We start from the raw sequence: 22,969 nt of genomic DNA, 5'->3' as shown, positions 1-22,969 counted from the left end.
AGGTTTATTAGCACATCAGCTTGAAAATGTGTATGTATGTGTGTTTACTAGTCCTTCTTAAACTTACTAATGGTATCATTTGAACCGTGGCAGTGGCAGTAATAGCCTGAAAGTAATACAATACTAGTGGTGCACATTTCAGGTACAACTCAATGGTTCTGGGTACCTCCCTTCATTGACACAAGGCACTTACTACCTTATGAAATCATCTATAGTGACACCTTGTTGTTGATGAGGGTTTGATGTTAGGGAATGGTTTATATGTGAGACCGACTTATAATGAGTTCGTTCCATAAAATAGCTTGGTAGAAGATGTTATACCAAATTTTGCTATAGAGTAAGACCCATTGTAACAACATATATTTCCCAGGAACTTTTCATAGCCTTTTCCATTCTTTCAGACCTGAAGTTGCCCTCTATAATACTGCTTGGATTTACTCATTTTAGGAATAGGGATAGGGACAGGATCATTTGTATATCCACTTAATACTTTCTTAATGCTTCTTAAGATAGCCCACAGATTCATAGATTATCAGAGCCAAGAGAGGTCTTAGAACATAGAGGGTCAGAACTGGAAAGAACCTTAGAACAGAATGTCAAAGCTTGAAGGAACATTAGAACACAGCATATCTGAACCTGAAGGGATCTGAGAATGAAGAATGCTAGTATATGCAGTGTTAGAAATGGGACCTTAATGAGCATCTCCACCAAGTTCTTAATCTGGGATCCATGGATAGATTTCAGGGAGTATGTGACCTTGGATGAAAAAAAAATACATTCTTAATTTCTTTCATCACAAAGTGAATTTGAGGATATCCATCAATTATGAGTTTTTTTTTAAAAAAAACATATTATTCTGAGAATGGGTCCATAGTCTTCACTGGACTGCCAAAGGGGTCTATGATACAAAAAAAAAAGACAAGAACATCCTGATTAGGTATCAACCCTTCAAGTTTCTAGACCAGCCCTTTCACTTTGCAGATGAGGAAATTGAAGTTGAGAGCAGGGAGAGGACTTATGCAAGATCATACAGAAAATTAGTGGTGGAACTGAGACAAGAACCTGTCTCCCTGAGCACCAATCTAGTGCTCTATACACTATCCTATGCTACCTACCTCAGATTTCTAACTGAAATATGGACAGCAAAGAAGCCTTAGATCCTACCTTAGAGCTTCATCTCCACTGGACATTTTCTTCTCCACGTTCCCAGGATCAACAGAAACCTAGGGGGAAGCCATATATAGAGAAATACTTCTGGTCATTTTCTTTTGGACTTTGCTCAAATTTTCCTACCCAGTGAGCTGAAGGGAAGTGCAAGGTAGCATTACGAGTAAATTATCTTTTATGTGACCAGCAGGTTTGTCAGGACTATGAAGCTATGAGTGCACCCATCCTTGGATAACTAGCAGAAGCTTCTTAGGAGCAAATTGGCCAGGATCCCCTTGCCCTGCCTGCCTTAGGCTCCAACTCTCTGCAAGAACTGCTAATTGAATTCACCCTGGTGAAAAATGTTAACAAATTGCAAATGACCTCTTAGATGAATTTAGAAGTCTGGAATTTACTCCTATCTCTGCTTTCCCTCCTCTGTCATTAGCTTTTATGCTCAATCCACAAGCAATTTTTAAAAATAACTGAAAGCCCAGGGGCCCCCCTTCCCTAATTAGCTACAAGAGCCACACTGGTGAGAGTGGCTAAGTGCCTCAATTAACACCCCCTTCTCACTCCCAGTCTTGTTAAAACAGACAGGCCTCCTGGCCAGAAGGGAATAATTAAGGAGAAAGTGAAGGAGTGGGCTGTACCTGTCTGTGAAGCCCACTGGTCCACTTCCCTTCCCATCCCCCATTCTTGCTGGGCTATACAGAGAAAAATAAATGGGGGTTACAGTACCAACTCTTTCCAGTTAGTAATATCATAGTCAATGGAGGAGAGATGGTCTTAACTCAGGACTTCCTAGGTAGAGTTCCTGTGAACTAGAACCCTAAGAAAAATGTGGCCCAAGCCATTAGCACCTTCCTTATTATCAAGTTGCAACATATTCCTCTGTCTCTAAGGGAAATGCTTCTGCTATCCTTGACACAGGAACTGTGCCCAAAGGATCTAATCAAAAGACAAAAGGCTATCTAGTGGATTGACAAGTAATCTGAAAGTCAGGAGATTCCAAATGCTTGGCTCCAATATTTATTTGTACCATGACCTTGGGTTGGTTACTTAACCTCTACAGGACCTGGCTTCTCTTTCTCTAAAATAGGAGCTTAAATACTAGTTTCTAACTAGTTTGGGAAGATTTTGTGAAGATGAATGAGATTTTTAAAAAAATTAGTTATTAAGTGCCTACTATCTGCCAGGCACTATGCTAAGCACTTTTATAAATATTATTTCATTTGATTTTCACAACAACTATGGGAGTAGGTGCTGTTATTATCCCCATTTAATCGTTGAGGAACCTGAGGTAGACAAGAGGTTAAGTGATTTGCTGAAGGTCACGTGGCTATTAAGTGTCTGCGGCTGGATTTGAACTTATCTTCCTGACTCTATCCAGGGCTCTATTCATTGCACCACCTAGATGCTTCTGATTAATAATTAATTATTTATAATGAAAATCTCTGTGAAGAGAAATGCCATTGAAATCCATGATATTACCATTGCTTTTCCCTACGTGGTGTTTATGTCAGAAGGGGCCAGAAAGTTGACTTTTGTTTTGGTCTGAATTAACTGGTTGCCTTGGCACCATGTGTAACCGGTCAATAAAACACTAAGTCAAAGGCAGAGAAGGAAAATCAACAGACAATTCTGTACAGATACTGGGTGTTGTAATAATTGCTTGTTGACTTCACTTGACAAACAGAGAAGACCTCTTATTAAGCATCTACCTTGTCCACCCATGATGATGGAAAGGGAAGAATATCTCCCCCCCTTACAGGAGCTTGTTGACACATTCATTTCAAAACATATTATATCCCTACTATGTGTGAAATACACACATACATATGTGTACCTTGCACCAATACATTTCTTTTCTTTTCATAGTTTTACTGAGGTCTTTTGTTTTAAAATCACAGTCCTTCCTGGATATGGCCTTCTTTCCAGTGAACCTTGTCTTGTGACAAAGAAAAACAGACACAGGAACCATGACAGAGAGTGCATACAATATTCCATTCCCACAGTACCCTCTACCTCTCAAATAAAGATAGTGAAGCATATTTCCACATCTCTTCTCCCGGCCATGAGTGGTCATTATACTTGTATTTATTGTACTTTTTGTTTATATTACTGGAGTCATTGTGCATATCTTTTCCTGGTTCTTTTTACTTCAATCTATATCAGCTCACACAAGTCTTTCCATGTTTCTCTGATACATTCATTGTTTCTTAATCCCAATAACATTTCATGATAGTCATATACCGCAGTTTGTTCAGCGATTCCTCAATAGATGGGCACTCACTTGATTTCCAGTTCTTTGCTACTATGAAATGCTGCTATGAGTATTTTGGAATATCTCGGACCTTTCTTTTCAACTTTGATATTATCAGAACATAGATTTACAGATGTTATGGGCTCTTCAAAGTCATTTAGTCCAACCATTTCATTTTACAGCTGAGGAAACTGATGCCCAGACAGGTTAAGTGACTTCTCTGACATCAAAGAGGTAGTGATTTGAAGTGCTGGGATCTGAACCCAGGTCATCTGACTCCAAAACCAGTAGTGCCCCATGAAAGGGACTTCCTTGGGACATATGACCTGGAACACTCTGGGTCAAAGTACTCCAATACATTTCAAAACCTCTTATTTTTGCAGTGAACACTGGTTTCAGGAAAACAGGGCTTGCCTGTTTGTGAAATTACCCCCCACGGGATACTCCTCATGAGGCTGTTTTTGATTTAGGTAAGTTGAGAGAAAACCATGCTATTCATCAATTATCCTTTTCACCCCTCCAAACAATGGTTTGGCATGGGAGACAACAGTCCAGTTTCACAGCCTCAGTGGCTGTCAAAGAAACAGTGCAAACCCTACTACTAACCCTCTTGGAAGGAGCAGTGGCCTTGCCTGGCCCCTCCATTCCAATGGCACAGAAGAGATGGATTTTAATTTAATTTTAACAAAATAGCTGTCTCTGGTGGAAGGAGCATCAAGAGCTAAATAAGGACCCGTCTTGAGCTGAATCACGTTGAACAGACCTCTGTGCTGTCATTGATTTTCCAGAAAGAAAAAAATTGCCTCTGGCTACGAAGCTGAATTAGTAGTCACTGATGACCAATTATTTTAGCCCGCTGTGAATGGAGAGCCGTACTAAAATCCAGTTTGTCAGACCCAAGGCTCCCTTCTCAAACACCTTTCAACAAATGTGTACCAAAGTCCCTCAGAAGGTTCTAACGCCTTCCTATCTTCCTCCAAGTTCTCCTGCTCCACAAAGTTTTAATGAGCAGCGAGGATGAAGATGGGCTGCCGTAAAAGGAGCCCCCTCTAATCTCAACAGAGCACTATTTGGCAGAGAGGAATGTAGCCCACAAATCAGAGCTGTCAGGTCTCAACCACACACACGCACAAAGTGTCAGCCTAATGTTTGCAAATGATAATTTCCATTTCTCTTGCATGTCCCCGGTGCCTTCATTTTAGATCAACCCCTGGTCTGGGGTATCAATTGCAAAGCAGTGAAGATGGATTTGATTGAACTAATTTGAAGTTTCTCGAAGGCCGACAACAAGTTGGAGCTCATTTTAATTTTTTTCTTCATTTTTCACCACATTAGACTTAGTTTTGACACAGTTTTGTTGTGACTGGGCTCATCAGGGCACCAAGTTTCTTTTCCAAAAGGTTTCTGCCAGGTTATCAGCAAATAATTTGTATAAGCTGTTAGCAGGAGCCCTGTCATTACTGACGGAAACTACTTACAGATCCATAGGCAAACACAATTCTCTGTCTAAGAGCCAGTGGAAACAGCAACACAGAATCCCCTGACCTCCCTCCCACCCCAAAATTCACTAGGGCATAGAGAAAGCTTCCTGAATTATATAACATTCTAAAGTGTGCTTCGGGAATCCAAAACCACAGTGGGGTGAGTATAGATTTGGTAAATATTTGGCTTTTTAATGCAGGTCTACACCAAGCCAACAACTCACTCTAAATCCCTTGGAGTGGCTGCTGTCTGAATAATCCAAAGGAAGCAGTTCATTAGGAAGAATGAAAAGACAAAATGTGTATGCTGAACCAGGAGAGGTTCAATGATGATAAAGCAACCGAGTATAGTAGAAAGAGCCCTAGGCTTGGATTCAGAATCAATCAATCAATCAGCATTTATTAAGCATCTACCATACACCAGGCACTATGCCAGAATGTGGTGATAAAAATACAATGAATGAAACAGTCCCTGCCCTTAAGGAATTTATATTCTATGAGACAACCCAGGTTTGGCTGCTTCCTGGGAAAGTAAATTTCTTTTTCTAAGTCAAGGTTTCTCCATCTGCAAAATGGGGATAATAATACCTGCAAAAGCTGATAATACTATTATGGAGGATCAAAAACATATGAAGTTTTTTTTTGTAATCATAAAATGCTATTTAATGATGAGCTGTCATCATAATGATGATTATCAATCTCTCCCAGAAGTAGTAGGGGATCTCCTAAACCCTGTGGCTCAGAGAGGGCTATTACAGTCTAAAATAAATGGAAAGAATCCAGTTGTTTCCCCCAAGACCTTAACTTAGGGAGCTTTCTGAGAGGGTAAGCTTAGACCTTAGAGGGTTGTCCATTGAAGTTGAGGGCTAAGAGACGTGACACCTCTCTCTGCTCATCAATTAGTTGGCAAATATTTATTGAGCTGACACTAAGTAAGATAAGGAATGCCAAGAATAAGATATGGCTCCTGCCTTCAGGATGCTTGCATTTCAACAGAGTAGAGAGACCACATGAACAAAAAAGATAACTAACAATGTCAAGCAATATATGATAAATGCTGAATGAATTGGACTGGCAATAAGGGCTAAAGGATTTCAAAGGAGGAGGAGCCTCAATGATGAAAACTTTTTGGAGGAAGTAGTACTTGAGCAGGGCCAGGAAGGGTCAATAGGATTAAGATCCCCTGCCTGAATCTCTTAGCCTGGCCCATTTTCTTATCAGGGCCAATCTATAGAAAAGTGCCTCCTTGTTGGAAGCTCAAAAAGGGCTACAGAATGTCAGGGTACTATCAGTACTACTGTGTCAGATTTAACATATGCTTTTAAAAAATGAAACTATATAACAGAATCATGGTTCTATATATAATCTCTTTTTGTTCTCTTTTTTGCATGTAAAAATGTTTATGTTTGTTGCTATCAAGTTCATATCTTGAAAATTTTTTAAAAATCTTGATGGGAATTTAGGGTTTTTAACAGATATAAATCTATTTATTGTTATGTCTAAAGGTAAAACGCTACTAATCTGATTAATTCCATTTTTTTTTAGTTGTGAAACCCAATTTTTGAGTTGTTTAAATAAAGTATCCCTTTGTAGTAGGGGTTGATTCTTTGTAGCAAGGGTTCCTGTTTGATCTTCCTCTTCTTTGCCCCTTTCTGGGCTGTCCTAGACCATCCCAGGTTCATGATGCTATTATAGAGAGCTGGAAACCCCCACCTCCAAAGCTCCCCTTATGACCCTTGGTGCCTGACTTAGGTTCCCTAGCTCTCACCTGGACCTTTGTCTACTTCTTTCAATTCTTCTCTGCTGGGAGTTTCCTCTTTACCTCTCCTTCCCCTAGGATTCAGCTTTGGGTATTAAAGAGACAAACAGCTTTCCTTTACCTATACCAGGGGAACCCTGTAGTCTGTAATGGGGGCTTTTGCCCTATTCCATGTTTCAATGACACTTTTGCACAACTTTCCATAGCCCAGCTGACTTCTTCTGGGTGGCATGGTAACATGAAAGGTGACATCTCCCCACTGAAGCAGAGACTAAGATGAATTTGCTCTAGGTACTTGACCCCTGGTGATTTTACTGACTTCTCCTGCGTATCAGAACTCACCTCCTTCATCATCTAGCCTAAGGAAAAGCTTAAATCTTTTCTGAACCCCCTTCCTGGAGCTTAGAAATCTTTGAGTGCTGGGGGATAAAAAACCCAACAACATTATTTTTAAGGGCCTTGAGAGTGTCTAGTATTGTAAATCTGGTATTTTGTTTTAAAATGAAAAGATACCATGTAGTGAAGTTGTTAGGGAAGGTAGGGGGAGTTAGGATGCCTGAATTTTATTTTCTGCTTTGAAATTTGTTTGCTAGACAGTCTTGGTTGGATTTGTGATTTCTAGTTAGCCCAGTCTGAAAGCTCATTCATATTCACAAAGTATCTCAAATTATCAAGGAGAGACAGCATAGCCTCAGGGGTGATGGTGCAGACTTTGCTACTGAATTGCTGTGTAACCTTGGGTAAGTTACTTGACCTCTCTGGGTTTCGGATTCCCTAGCTAGAGTATCCCCTTTCTCATTCAGTGAGAATAAATAATTAAGATATTATATATATATAAATAATTAAGATATTATATATGACTTCAGCTATTCAAAATAAAGTGTAGAAATTATACTTATAATTATTACCATAGGGGCTCTGAGCCTGTGGCAAAATCATTCACTCCAGGTGAAAAGATATTCATTTTATGATACAGAATTGCATTTACATTCAAGAAAAAAAAATGTATGATTTTTAACTATATCTGCCAAAATAGCCATTGAAAAGCTTTATAATGAAAAGGAGAGTCAAGCAAAATGGCTTATCTAGGCTACTGTAAGAGGACAACTGAAATCACTCTCTCCAAAGTTAACTGTGATCTCTTAATTACCTAATCTAGTGGCTTTTTCTCAGTCCTCATCCTTCTACATCATTTGCTACCACTGACAACCTCTGTTCCTGAGTGCTCTTTCTCCTTGGGATTTCTGTGATACTGCTTTCTTCTGCTTCTCTTCCTTCTTTTTTTTTTTTAATGGATTGTCATCCATGTCCCTCACACTGTGTGTGTATATATATACCCCAAAGCTCTATCCAGGGCTCTCTACTGTCCTCTCTCTAGACCCTTTTGGTGATCTCATCGGCTCCCATGAATTCAAATATCCTATTCGTATAGATGTCTTAGATTTATACATCTAGCCATAGTTTCTCTCCTAAGCTGCAGTCTTGTATCACCAAACACTTCTTGAACTGAATGTCCCATAAGCCTCTCAAATTCAGTATTTCTTCCCTCCCCCAAATTCACCCTTTTTCTAAACTTCTATTGGGTGCAGCACCATCCTTCCAGTCAACTGGATTCACAACCTCTAAGTCACCCTCAACCTCTCATTTTCCCTTACCTCATCTATCTAATCAGTTGCCTGCTCTTTTTAATAATAATGTCCATACCATTACTTACATCCATTCCCTTCTCTCCACTCACACAGCCTCCACTCCAATTCAGTCCTCAGACCCTCTCACATAGACTATTGCAATACTCTTCTTCTTCTTCTTCTTTTTTTTTTTTTGGCTAGGCAATGGGGTTAAGTGACTTGCCCAGTAAGTGTTATGTGTCTGAGGCTGGATTTGAACTCAGGTCCTCCTAATTCCAGGGCTGGTGCTCTATCCACTTTGCCACCTAGCTGTCTCCATAATACTGTTCTAATTGGGCTTCCTGCTTACACTCTTTCTGCTCACCAATTTATCATGCCCAGAGTTGCCAAAGTAAGTTTCTTAAAGGACAGATTTGACCGTGTCATAGCTCAAGTAGCTGTAGTATTTTCTTTCCTCTTACTTCGAAGACAAAGTACAAATTCCATTGTTTGGCATTTAGAGCCTTTAACAATCTGATTTCAGCCTTCCTTAGAAGGCTTATTACTTACTACTCATGACTCCCCTTCCGTTACAAGAAAGGGGACCTACTTGCTGTTTCCTATTCACAACATTCCATCTCTCCCATCTCTTCTTTTGTAGCACTCTCTCCTCACCGCCACCTCTTAGTCTTAAAAGTTTAGCTAAAATGCCATCTTCTACATAAGGCTCTTCCTAATAATTCTAGTTGTTGCCCATACCCTACCCTGCTTCCATTGAGCTCTGTATCTCCCCCAATGCCTGCACACAGCAGGTGCTTAATAAATATTTATTGAATTGAATTGAACCACGTGGATCTGTACAAGGAAGGAAGCATGCATTTCCTTATAATCAGACATTTACTTTTATATGTATGTTTTGTTCCCTGAGATAGAATGTTAACTCCTTGAGGGAAGAGACTATTTTGTGTTTGTCTTCAACTCAAACAGCTCTCTCCAAAGTTTCCAGTGATCTTTAATTGCCCAGTCGAATGGCCTTTTCTCAATCTTCATCTTTCTTGAACTCTTTGAAGCCTTTGACAAAATCAACTAGTCAATAATCATTTATTAAGCACTTGCTGTGTGCCAGACACTGTGCTAAGCACTGATCATATAAATAAAAGCAAAAAAGAAAGACAGTCCCTGCCCTCAAGGAGCTTACATTCTAATACGGAGGACAACACACGTAAAAGGAAACTGAAAGAGATTGTGGGGAAGGGAGGAAAGAGAAGGTACCCAGTGCAGTGGCATGATGAGGAAATCTAGAAGAATGCAGCCAGGTGGTAAATGATGAGATGAGTGGCCTGGGCACCCTCCTTTAAATAGAGGTTCTGGGAAGAGCTGTCCCAGTTAGAGGGAGGGCTCCAAGAACAGATGGTACTTCTGAGGAGTGAACTCCAGGGTTGAAGTGATCTTCCAAGATGAAGAAGTTTGCCTGGTGGGAAACCAGACAGTATTGACCACCTTCTTCTTCTTTTTTTCTTTTTAAATTCTCTCTTTTCATGATATTGCTCTTTCCTGGATCTTTATTCACGTCATGCCCACTAACAGTGTGGATCACCCAAGGCTCTGTTCAGGGCCCTTTCCTCTTTTTCCCCAATACTTACTTGATGGTCTCATTAATTCCCATGGTTTCAATTATATCTCTAGACTCTCAGATCTACTTGTATAGCCCTGACCTCTCTTCTAACCTCTGGTATCACATTTCCAAGTCACTTTTAGACATCTTGAATTAGATATCTGATAACTATCTTAAACTCAACATGTCCAAAACTGTCAATGGTACCACCATCCTCTCAGTTACCAGGGTGTTATCTTTGATTCTTCATACTCTTTCTCCCTCTACTTGATAGACAATCAGCTGCATATACACACATATGTGTGTATATGTATGCATATGTATATGTACATGTATGTACACACACACATATATAATCATTTATACCTTTGTGAAAATCTCATATACCCTCCCTTTTTCTGCTACTGCTACCACCTTTATGAAGATCCTCATCACCTCACAACTGGACAGTCACAATGGCTCTCTGGTTGGTATCCCTAACCATCCAGTTTCTTCTCCCCTTCAGTCTATCTTCCACTCAGATGCCAGTGATATTCCTAAAGTATAGGTCTGATCAGATATGTCACCCCCTATTCAATGAACTCCAGCAGGTCCCTATTAACTCTACAATCAAGTATAAAGTCCTGATTGGCTTTTAAAACCTTTTATAACCTGGCCCCTTCCTACCTTTCAAGTCTTACATCTTTTTCCCCTGCACATGGTCTGTAATCCAGTGACACTGACCTTGCTGTTTCTCCCATGAGGATTTTTCAACTGAATTTCCCGACTGAATATTTTTACTGGCTGTCCCCATGTTTTCCCTTTTCATTTTCTCCTTCTGGCTTTCCTGGCTTTCATCGAGTCTCAGCTTATGTCCCACCTTCTGCTAGAAGACTTTCCTGCTTCTCCTTAATCTTAATGTCTTTCCTCTGAGGCTATCCCCAATTTATCCTTTATATATTCTGCTTATGTACATGTTTTCTTGTTATCTCTCCTGTTTGACTATGAATTCTTTGGAAGCAGGAACCATTTTTTTTTTGGCTTTCTTTGTATCCCTAGCACTTAGCACAGTGCTGGCACATAGTAGGTGCTTAATAAGTGCTTGTTGATTTGCTTAGTGACTGATATCTTATCCCCAACACAGTGCCTGGTATAGAGGCAGTGCTTAATACTTTTTGATTAAGTGATTATCCCCTACACATTTGTACATAATTCATTCAGCAGATATTTAATGAACATCTGTTATATGCAAGACCCTGTTCTAGGCACATCTTCAGCCCAATGCTAAGCATGTTCAGAATTAGGACTGAAACCCTGAAAGTTTTTAGTCATAAAAAAAAGACATGGTTAGTAAGGATTCCATGTTGAGTCTATTTTATTATACTCTGTTCTAATTATTTAAAAAAAATTTCATTAGGTAAGGTAAATACTTTGATTAATGAATACCATATTTGATAGGTAAATAAACACCTGTCTTCATACTCTCAAACAGAGAAATCACTGTTATATTCAAGACCGGGGATCGTCGAGGCAATGTGATTTGAGGGACTTTAAAAAGTCTTACCCCCTCCCACCCACTCAAAGGTATTTCTCTCACTGGTCTCTGAATTCTAGCATTACTGATTCATTCCTTTGTGTTAAGTTTGTCCTTTCTCCTCTAGTATTTAACAGTAAAAATACTGTGCTCTTATGAGGAAATGGCCTAGTGATTCCCTGATATCCTAGAGTGAACCAATTTATCAGATCACTTTCTTCACTGACAAGAGAAACTGTAGTGGCTTAAGAGTTTGGGGAACACTGTGGTGTGGTAGAAGGGAGTTGGAAGGGAAGCTAGAGGGAAAGTAACCTCTATGACTGACCCTGATTGCAGCTACAGTAAAACCTCAGTAGAGATGAAGCACGGTATAGTGAATAGACTATGGAAATTGTGCTAGACATGCAATCAAGTTCAGATTTGGCTTCTGATACTATGTAACACTGAATAAGTCACTTGACTTCTCTGGTCCTCAGTACAGCTCCCTAGGAGTTAGCTGCTACATTGTAGGTAGAGTGGGATTTAGGTCAATGGAGGGAATGCCTACACCAGTTTTCCACGTAATCCACAACAAGAGGATATAGGAACAGTCCAACCCAAGGCAGATTATTCTTCCCGAGTAAGACATTTCAGAGTTTCTTCCTCTGCACATTTTAATGGATCTATCCAGTCTAACCTATGATTGTCTGAGATTCTCAGAAAACCATTATCTTAGCTTGAAGACCTTTAGTGAAGTAAAATCCACTAGAAGCAGCCCATTCTAGTTTGGGATGGCTCTGTTAGAAAGATTTTTCTTGTATTAAGCCAAAAGCTGCCTTTCTGCAATTCCCACTCATTGTTCTACCCTCTGAACAGTCTCCTCCTTCTCCCATGTAAGAGCTAACTCAAAGGCAGATAGCATTCCCCATCCCTCCACCCCACTTCCAAGCCCCCTGCCCCCACCCCAGTCTTTTCTCCTTTAAGCTGAACACCTCTGCTTCCTTCATGGATCATGATTTCATGGCCATGCCCCATCCTGGTCATGGTTCCTCTGGATCCCCTCCAGTATCTAATTGGGAGAGTATGGAGCTGATTTATGTGGCAAATGTTCTGTTACTACTTTTCTGTCTCTAGTATTTCATTAAATGTCTTTTTTTTAATGATGGCTTTCATTCGTAAGTAGTTTGAATGCTTCAAGAAATCTCAAGCAGGCTTTTAACTCCAGGGTCCATGTCCTTTAAAAGACTTTTCTGTTTGTGTCATTTTGTACGTGAAGCCTGTCATCAACTATATGTTTTTCATTTAACTTACCTGATTTTACTTATGTGGGTATAGTTTAGTTTGTGATGTATACTGTACTGGCAAACATTGTAACAGCATTGCTTTAAAAATTCCAAGATTCAGACTTAATTTTAAATTGTACTCTTCCCCATCCCTAATACCCATGCATTAGTCCATATTGGACAGAAGGATGGTTGCACTGGGTTTGACCTAAGAAATGTTTAGGGCTTGGACCTATGCCACTGACCAGTTCCATTAATCAACTCCTATACCCCATCCTTTCCAATTTGCATCCTTTCCCCTGGCTTTGGAATGGGGGAGGGGAGCATGACTCTTTTGGGGGAGGGTGACTCCTAGCTGGAAAAAGGGCAAGGAACAAAGCTGTGATACTGACCTGTTGTAAATGGTCAGAGCCAGCTGCTGGAGGGAACACAGAGAACGGGACAGGCTGGCCTGGCTGCCTGTGATATATGCAGTGAAGGGGAAGGAAGGAGGTGTTGAAAGAGCTCTTCTGATATGAATGGCCTCTCGGGGTAGAAACTGCTAGATTATGCCTCTGGTATCATTAGAAAACACGACTATAAATTAGGCTGTTCTGAAGCATGGGGTGTGTAATTATTAAGTAATAAAAGTCACCACAGGGGTGAAGGAACCAGAAAACAAAAGAGCCACTATTTGTCGATGTACTGCTGGCTTCTGCCTCCACTATAAAAAGATCATCTGGTCATGAGTGGCATTTCAAAGCTGGTGGCTGCTCTCGATTCAGGTGGTGTCCTGCTGAAAGCCTGGCAGCCCAGGGAAGGCAAAACAACTTCCCAAAGGGAGGCCTACTTCCCCCAAAGAGCATCCTAGCCAGGAGGGTATGGCAGGAGAGAAGTCTAGCCTAAGGTGGTCTTCTGTTCCTCAGGACCCAGTGCCTAGTATTGGAATTGATCTATTGGTCTAGATAGACCCTGTCCCAGGCAACTTTGAATATTTAAAAATAGCTATCCTTGTTCAATCTTGTTCTCTCTAAAACTTCTCTTCTCCAGGCTAAACAGCCCCAGTTCCATCAATTAATACTCATATGCCATGATCTCGAGGCCCACCACCATCCTGGTTGACCTCCTTGGGACACGAGCTCGTCAATGCAATTCCTGAAATGTGGCACCCAGAAATGAGCACCAGATGTGGTCTGACCTGGGAAAAGCACAGTGGGACTATATGCCTCTCTTTATGTAGTCTAAGATCTTTTACTGAATTTACAATCTACTAAAAAAAATCTCCAAAATTTTCTTCAGACAAACTGCTGTTGACATCATTAGATGCTTCTCCCCTCTGGAGAGCTGATCCTTTGAACCCCGGGGTGAAGCTTAACATTTGTCCCTTTGTTGTTGCTCAGTCGTGTCAGTCACGTACCATCCTTGGTGACCCCGTTTGGGGTTTTCGTGGCAAAGATTGCCATTTCCTTCTCCAGCTCATTTTGCAAATGAGGAAACTGAGGCAAACAGGGTTCAATGACTGGCCCAGGGTCACATAGCTAGTAAGCGTCTGAGGCCAGATTTGAACTCAGGTCTTCCTGACTCCAGGCTTGGCACTCTATCCGCTGCTCCACCTTGCTGCCCCAACATTTGTCCCTGCATTTTATCTTATTAGATTTGTCTCGACATTCTATCTAATCTTTACTCAGAGAGCCTGAGGTGTCTGAGACCATTCACCATCAAAAGAAGGGGGTAGAGATGGGGGGTGGAGATAGAGATTAGAAGGGGACTAATCACCAAATGGTTTTTTTTTTTCCAAAGTGGATTTTAAGAATGAGATCAGACTCCCAGATGCTGTCTGAGAAATAATCCATCTGTCATTGGGAGCTTAGAGATTCACAAAAGGAGAAGGGGATCCTTGGGGCCCAAAGAATGACTTTCTGGGGGTTGTGAGATGAAGTGGGAGGAAGACCCTTTCATAAAGTCTGGTTTGGAGACCTTGGATTTAAACTTGTAGCTCAAGTGATTGACCAAGAGCTGATCACATAAGAGCATATAAGAGGGAGTGTTGCTGACTGCTCTACACCTGATATTCTTCCCTGAGATCAAAGTGGCCTGTATCTGAAAGTCTGGGCCTGTGATGCCAGGCTACTGGATGGAGTTGGTGGAAAACAAGCCACTAGGAGCCAGAGATGCTTCAAATGATGTAACTGGGTAAAAGGCTGGTCAGAGGAGTTTAATAACTTACTTCTGTTGCTCTTTTTACTTCAGGATGGGTGGGCTGCTTCACAGGCCACTGGCTAAATTTCTGAAGGCTTCCCAGGGTTCATCTAATTTTGTGCTTCTCCAGCTGCCTATATCATTGTTGGTACACTGGTGTTGTTGTTGTTGCGCAGGTGGGTGGCTCAGTGAATAGAACTCGTAGCCTGGAGTCAGGAAGACCTGAGTTCAAATATGGCCTCAGACACTTACTAGCTGTGTGACCCTGGGCAAGTCACTTAACCCTGTTTGCCTCAGTTTTCTCATCTGTAAAATGGACTATAGAAGGAAATGGCAAGCCACTCTAGCATCTCTGCCAAGAAAACCCCAAATGATGTCACAGAGTCAGACATGACTGAAATTACTTACTTCTGTTGCTCTCTTTACCTCAAGATAAGTAGGCTATGTTGGTCACTGACCAAATTTCTGAAGGCTGCCTAGGGTTCCTCTGATTTAGTGCTTTCCCATTTGTCTATATTATTGTTGGTATACTTGCATAGTGTTTTATGATTATTCAACACATATTTACATAGAGTATGTCCTCTGACTTTGTGAGACAGGCAGGGTGGAAATTATTACCCTTACTTTGCAGATGAAGAAACTGATACACAGCAAGTTTATTAATTTATGTTTTTTCGAGGCAGTTGGGGTTAAACGACTTGGCCAGGGTCACACAGCTAGTAAATGTCATGTGTCTGAGGCTGGATTTGAACTCAGGTCCTCCTGACTCTATCCACTGCACCACCTAGCTGCCCCCACAGCAAGTTTAATTGACTTACCTAGAGTCCCACTAGATGTTCATAGAAGAATTGGAATTAGAACTCAGGTCCCATAAGCCCTATTTGAATGTCCTTTCTAGGATACCATGCTGTCTTTATCAAAAGTAGCATTCTCTTCCTATTCATTATCTAGTACTAGTTGTAGTCAGATGCCCAATGAGCCTACAATTTCATCAAGGCAAAAACAATCATCCTTTTCCCTATTTCTCTGCCATTAAGAATTCACTTTGTTAGCAAGTGGTATGGTACAATGGAAGGTACACTTCTTCTGCAGTCAGAGGACCTGGGCTTAAATCTAGTTTCTGGGTTTGCTGTGTGAACTTGGGCAAGTCACTAGACCTCAGTTTCCTCAACTGTAAAATGGGTGGGGTTAAACTCGAGGGCCCCTGACATTCCTTCCAGGTCTAGGTCATCATTCTATGGATTATTGGCCACCAATGGAGACCATCTATAAACTATCCCCCATGATATGGCCACTTATTCTAGGGGCTTCTTCAGGCAGCTTGGATGACCAATGGAGACTCCCCAAGACCCCATGGACCAGAGTCACTGGGGCAGTTGACGAACCTTAACTGAAATGTCTTTTTTCTCCCCTTCTACTTCAAAGGCACGCCAGCAATAACAAGCAGCTGGCTCTTCTGCTCGCTGGTGGCATTCAAACATCCCTCTGTATGCAGAAATTAGGAGTTTCATGGAAGAAGGGGGTTGGCATTTGGTGTCCAATTTTTCCATGATTCACAAAGTTCCAAATGAAGAATTTTGTAGTGATCAGGAAGGATATCATGGGAGTGGGTATGACCAACATTTAGTAGATGTCCCCAAATAGTTGTTCCCTAACTCCTAGGGATTTTTGGGAACATGGTTGGCCAGTATGTGCTTGAACAGAGGTGGGGTGGAAAGGTGGGCTTTGCTTTCTCCTAAAACCATGTCTGGGCTCTTTGTTTTAGGCCTTCCACACCCTTCTTTGATCTGATGCAGCACAAGTACCAGCAGCTATGGATACAGGAACAAAAAGCAGCCCAAAAGGCCATTAAAAAGGAGAAAAAAAACAAGGTAAAGCTAGAAATCACCTTTAACTACAAACCTTTGGGGGAGTTGTGCTGTCACGTATGGTCATCATTGGTGTTTTTCATCCTAGCCTGTCCATGACACAATTATTCAAGAGAAAGCAAGATGCTAATTCAAGCCCTTATGATATTTGCTTTTGTTGGGAAAGAGTCAAGTTTTTTGTTTCTCTGCTGACTAGAAACGAATACTCCAAAGCCTATTCTTTTGTTATGTCATAATAAGGCTCCTTCCAGTTCCAAGTCCTGTTCTATTTTTTTCTATGAATTATTCTATGTATTATTATGACATAACTTATAATTGTTTATGAGTGCTTTTTTCCTCCCTACTCAATTGTAAGGACTTTGAGGGCATCATCCAGGTCTTGTTTCGTGTTTGTATTCCCCAGCTTCTTCACTGTGCTAAAATAATTAATTGATGTTAGGAATGATCAATCAAATGAACTCCCTGCTTCCTGAAACAGTCATTTTTTTTTTAGTTCTAATTTTTAAAATAAGTTTCTCTTTATATCTAGCAAGCATTTATTAAGTATCTACTATGTGCCAGGTACTGTACTAGGTGCTGGGTATACAAGTATAAAGAATGAAATAATTCCTACTCTCAAAGAGCTTACATTCTTTTTTTAAAAAACATAAATAGTATTTTATTTTTCCAATTACACGTAAAGATAATTTTCAACATTCATTTTTTATAAGATTTTGAGTTCCAATTTTTCTCCTTCTCTTTTCCCTCCCTACTCCCTAAGCAATCTGATATAGGTTATACACATGCAATCATGTTGAATGTATTTCCACATTAGTCATGTTGTGACGGAAGAAACAGAACAAAAAGAAAAAAAACATAAAAAACCCAAAATAAGTGAAAACAGTATGCTTCGATCTGCATTCAGACTCCATAGTTCTTTCTCTGGATATGGATAACATTTTCCATCATGAGTGTTTTGGAATTGTCTTGGATCATTGTTTTTCTGAAAAGAGCTAAGTCAATCATAGTTGATCATTGCACATTGTTGTTATTGCTGTGTACGACGTTCAAGGAGCTTATATTCTATTACCCTCCTAAATGCTGAAAGTCCTTCCTGTCATCAAAGAAAGACTGATGGTGAAAGAACAAAACCACTTGCCCTAAGCCGGGGTAGAGATGATTTTTGTACTTTCTGAGAAAGTGTTTGTGAAGCAAGTTAAGCAAATTAAAGAGAACAAATTGTATCAAGAACTTGAAGGAACAATATTCAACATGTATCACCAACAGGATGCTACCAGTTAACAACTGATTCTTATCTGTTCATTATAGGGAACCTGGAACTAACTGCTAGAATCCACTCACTTTAATATTTATTAATGTGTTATGCATTGTCCTAGACCCTGGGAATACAAAGGCAAAACGAGACATAGTCCTGTCCTGATGAAGCTTACAGTCAACAAGCGGCAAATCAGACATATTCACAAACAATTATAATATAAATTATAATACAACAATGCCTCAAAAAGATACAAACAGAATGTGTGAGAGAATCAAGAAAGGAGAGGATTTCAGCTCAATTTGAAAAGCATTTATTGTGTGTTACATGCTGGGATATGATGACAAAACAAAACAAAGTTTCTGCTCGCAACGGGCTTACGCTGTACTAGAAGAGACAGAACTTTTTTTTTCACCATAGAATCGTGGAACCTCAGAATTGGGAGAGATTTGGAATTCATCTAGTCTAATTACTACCTGAAAATGAATCCTCCCCTATAATATCCCCAACAAATGGCCATTTCACCTCCAATTAAACACGTCAAGAGGCATGAACTCCCTACCTCCTGAAACAGTCATTTTTAAAGAGTTTTAATTTTTTTTAAAATAATTTCCTCTTTATATCTGGCTGATAGCTATTAACTATTACTTTTGTCCATAAGTGCTATTTTCTGTTCTTTGGGGCCAGGTAGAATTAGCTTCATCCTTCTTCCATATGAAAACTCTTTAAACAATTGAAAACAAATTGTTCAGTCATTTCAGTTGTGTCCAACTTTTTGTTACCCCATTTGGGGCTTTCTTGGCAAGGCTACTGGAGTGGTTTGCCATTCTCCAGCTCATTTTTCAGATGAAGAAACCAAGGCAAATAGGGTTAAGTGACTTACCCAGGGTCATTTAGTGTCTGAGGCTAGATTTGAACTCACAAAGATGAGTCTTCCCCAAGTCCTCTCTTCTCCAGGCTAAATGTCAATAATTCTTCATATGACAGCTTCACATCTGCTTACCATCCCAGTCTACTAGGAAAGATTAGATTAGCATTTGGTTCGCAGAATCTGTGCATCTTATAATTGAGAAGGACTGAAGAGGCTCCCACCTCAATATGAATCCCTCCTATTGAATATCCAATGTGGTCATCCACTCTGATGTGGTCATCCTGCCTTTTCTTGAAGATTTTTGACAGAAGGAATCCACCTTCATTGGAAGCAACCCACTCCATTTTTGGATAACTCTAATTGTTGGGAAATTTTCTTCTATATCAAAACTGAATTTGTCTTTCTACTACTTCCACATATTGTTCCTTATGCCTTTTGAAGCAGAATCAAATAAGTCTAATCCCTGTTCCACAAGATAGTCTTTTGTATATTTGAAGATATTTTGTTCTCCCTAAGCCTTCTCTTCTCCAGCCTAAACATCCCTGGTTCCATCAACTAATCCTCATATTCCATGATCTTGAGGCCCTTCAACATCTTGGTTGCCCCTCTCTAGACACTCTGTAGCTTGTCAATACCATTCTGAAATCTAGCACCCAGAAATGAACACTAGATGTGGTCTGACTAGGGTAAAGCATAATGGGACTGTACAGTGTCCTAGTCCGGGACACTATGCCTCTCTCTAACTGAAAATTGTTTTTTACTATGATTGGATGAGGGTACCTGTCTGAAGATATACGTTACTGGTTTGAAAAGCACAATTCTAAGTTCATTCTGTTTTATACTATACTCGAGCTTTTTCCACTATTAGTTACTAAACAATTTTCTTTTTGTATATAGTCTCATTGCAGCAAAGTAACTATTTGTTACACAACATTCTATGTGCTATAAGGCTATACTTGTATTCATGGTACTATTGAGATCTTCTATAGTATTCATTGTATTTGAGCCCTAATTCTGACTCTGCTATTTATTTGTTGTGTAACTATAGTTGAATCATTTCATTTCTTGTGTCTTTGTGTATAAAAAATGCATTTCTGGAATGCATTTCTGGTTGTTGTTGTTTTGTTGGTTTTTTTTTTTTGCAAGGCAATTGGGGTTAAGTGACTTGCCCAGGGCCACACAGTTAGTAAGTGTCAAGTACCTGGTCTGAGGCCAGATTTGAACTCAGGTCCTCCTGACTCCAGGGCCAGTGCCCTATCCACTGTGCCACCTAGCTGCACCAATGGAATGCATTTCTGAATTGTGGCCTAAAAGAATCTGTCTACCTCAAGGGTAGCAAGAGAGGTAGAAAGCCAATAATCCTTCCGTAAACCTAACATGGCTTCTTTGTATTTGGAAATTAGGCAGGGAACACTATGAGAACAATTTTTTTTTAAAGGCAATTGGGGTCAAGTGACTTGCCCAGGGTCACACAGCTAGTAAGTGTCAAGTGTTTGGTCTGAGGCCAGATTTGAACTCAGGTGCTACTGACTTCAGGGCCGGTACTCTATCCACTGCGCCACCTAGCTGCCCCAGAACAATTTATTTTCAATAAATCTTAACATATGTTCTGCTGTATCTATTGAATTCAGCATCCGTTTTGTATTATTGTGATGAATATAAATCCAGTACCTTTACTGTGCTCATGAACCCTAAAATCCACCACAAGCAAACCATGTTGGATAATGCAGTTATTATATCAGGAGTCTTAAAGTGTTCTGTGTACTTCTGTTTTACAGCAGAATGCCCAACACACATCATCATAACTGCCAGATATTCAGCTGTACAAAATAGTATGTTGTAGTGCTTAAGTACAAATGGGAAACATGATTTTAAAAAATAAAAAAGTAAATACTTAAACATAAATTTGTGGTTCACTAAAGAGTATCTAAATTACATCATTTAAGTTGATCTGCTTCCTTGGACCCATGGTAACTGTTATTTTCCCAAAACCAATAGAATCAATATACCAAATTACCAGTTCCATTGTGTGAATAATAGAATGCAATAAAGTTCCTCTACAAACATTATATGGCTTAGAGAAAAAGACAACAGGAACTTCTTGAAAATCAGTGGTCTAAAATGTCTGGTTAAGTATACATGGTCTATATTCACCATTTCCATTTTTGGTTAGGATGTATTTAAATTACTCTCTTCCGTTCATTGTACAGAACAAGCATGAAAGCTCCACTTACGTTTCTTAAGAACACTGGACCAGGCACCCCTGAAAAATGCTTTGTCACCTCTACCTTTAGCAGTCTTGCTCCAGCGGTCAGTTTTTCCAATGGACATGATATTAGCTCTTCTGTGCCCAGACTGCATCATTACGTCTTACTGTATCAAAGGCACAGGAGACCACACCTGCTACAGCAATCACTGTTAGTACAATCTCCAACTTGCCACAATATGAGTGCTCTTGGGCTCCAGGGGCATACTTTTTGCTGTATCACAGATTCCAAAGTAGGCTTCTCTAAAGGTAATAATACCTTGCACTGTGACATTGGAACCTTGATTTTGCTAAGTCATTTTTCAGTCATATCTGACTCTTTGTGACCCCATTTGGGGTTTTTCTTTGCAAAGATACTGGAGTGGTTTGCCATTTCCTTCTCCCGGTCATTTTACAGATGAGGAAACTGAGGCAAACAGGGCTAAGTGACTTGCCCAGGGTCACTTAGCTAGTAAGTGTCTGAGGCTGGATTTGAACTTAGGAAGATGAGTCTTCCTGACTTCGGGTCCAGCACTCTATCGACTTCGTCCCCTAGCTGCCTTGAAACCTTGATACAAGCCACAAATTCCATCATACTTGATTTTCACAATACAGTCTCCCAGGCCTTCAAATTCTCTCTAGTTCCAAATTCCCCAACATCAGATGCTGAGCAGGTTCTCACAGAATCCAAAGGGTAGAGAGAAGTGACTTCGGCTGCACCACCAGAGGCAAGATTATCAGCAAAATACCTCCAAAACTGTGTGTGCTTGTCCACTCCTCCAAAAATCACCTACTTACTTATCCTTAAAGGCAAAATTAAGAGCCTGGTTAGGGAAATATCTGATGACATTTACTGACCTTGCCAGAAGGAAAGCACCGCTTGTTCCTTTAGAATTTGGACTATACAATCCATTATGACTTTATACTGCTTATCAGTAGCAATTTGTTTACTTGCATGTTGTACCTATAGTAATGGTTTGACTTTCTTGATGAGAGCCACTGTGATCTTGAAGACAACAGTGGTAACAGCGGCAATGCCACCATTGAAGGAGTTCTTGGTGAAGGAATTGGCCTGTTCTGTCATGTTTGCAGAGGAGGCAGGAGGTGGACTTGAAGGGCAGAATTGGTATGAGAGGGCTAAGAGCTATGGAACATATTGCTGCCTGCACAATCCTGTGCTATAGCTCAAACTAAAATGCCACCATCCTTCTCTTAATGTAACCTAAGATCTCATACTGACTTTACAATTCACTAACACCCTAAGGGTTTGTGTTTTTTTTTTTCCAGACAAACTGCTATTGACATTGTTAAATGCCTCCCTCATCTTGCATTTGTGAAGTTGATTTCTTGAATTCAAATGTAAGACTTAATATTTGTCCCTATGAAATTTTAGCTTACTAGATTTGTCCCCTTATTCTAAGCTGTTGAGATCTTTTACTTTTGGATGTTGACTTTCTAGTGTATTAGTTATCCTTTTCGGCACTGTGTTTTCTTCAAATTTAATTAAATATACCATAAGCCTTTATCCTAAGTCATTAATAAAAATATAAAGCAACACAGGGCCAACCACTGATACCTGGAATACTAGAGGAAAACCTTAGCCTACCAAGTTGATATTGAACCAGCAAGGAGTACTTTTTGAATCCTCCCACTTAATTGGTTCTGAATCCACCTAATGATATGATTGTGTAACCCAGGTTTTCCCATCTTATCCACAAAAATATGAGAGACTTTGCAAAAATCTTTTGCTAAAACAAAGTAAATAAAGTAGGCAGCATTCCCTTCATGTGTCACTCCAGTAATCCTATCAAAAAAGGAGATGAGATTAGCTTGGCACAACATGATCTGTTTTTCATGGTACCATGCTGGCCCTCTATATTCACTGCTTCCTTTTTCTGGATGT

The 22,969-nt window shown here is 40.1% G+C and overlaps 1 protein-coding gene and 1 pseudogene across 1 annotated transcript in view; one reads left to right on the top strand and one right to left on the bottom strand.

Annotated features, from left to right (window-relative positions):
* CFAP77 (cilia and flagella associated protein 77) overlaps positions 1-22,969 on the top strand; it is a 176,400-nt gene that overhangs the window by 106,715 nt on the left and 46,716 nt on the right. Inside the window, exon 4 of the mRNA XM_027869616.1 lies at positions 16,593-16,698. Within this exon, the coding sequence (XP_027725417.1) occupies positions 16,593-16,698 (106 nt within the window). The remainder of the gene's footprint in view (positions 1-16,592; positions 16,699-22,969) is intronic.
* Positions 21,002-22,150, bottom strand: LOC114048586 (annotated as a pseudogene).

Source organism: Vombatus ursinus, unplaced genomic scaffold (assembly GCF_900497805.2).
Source record: "Vombatus ursinus unplaced genomic scaffold, bare-nosed wombat genome assembly UNPS02014793.1, whole genome shotgun sequence".
Taxonomy (NCBI): Eukaryota; Metazoa; Chordata; class Mammalia; order Diprotodontia; family Vombatidae; genus Vombatus; species Vombatus ursinus.
Note: the sequence above shows the minus strand (reverse complement) of the source record. Positions and strands in the feature narration are given on the sequence as shown.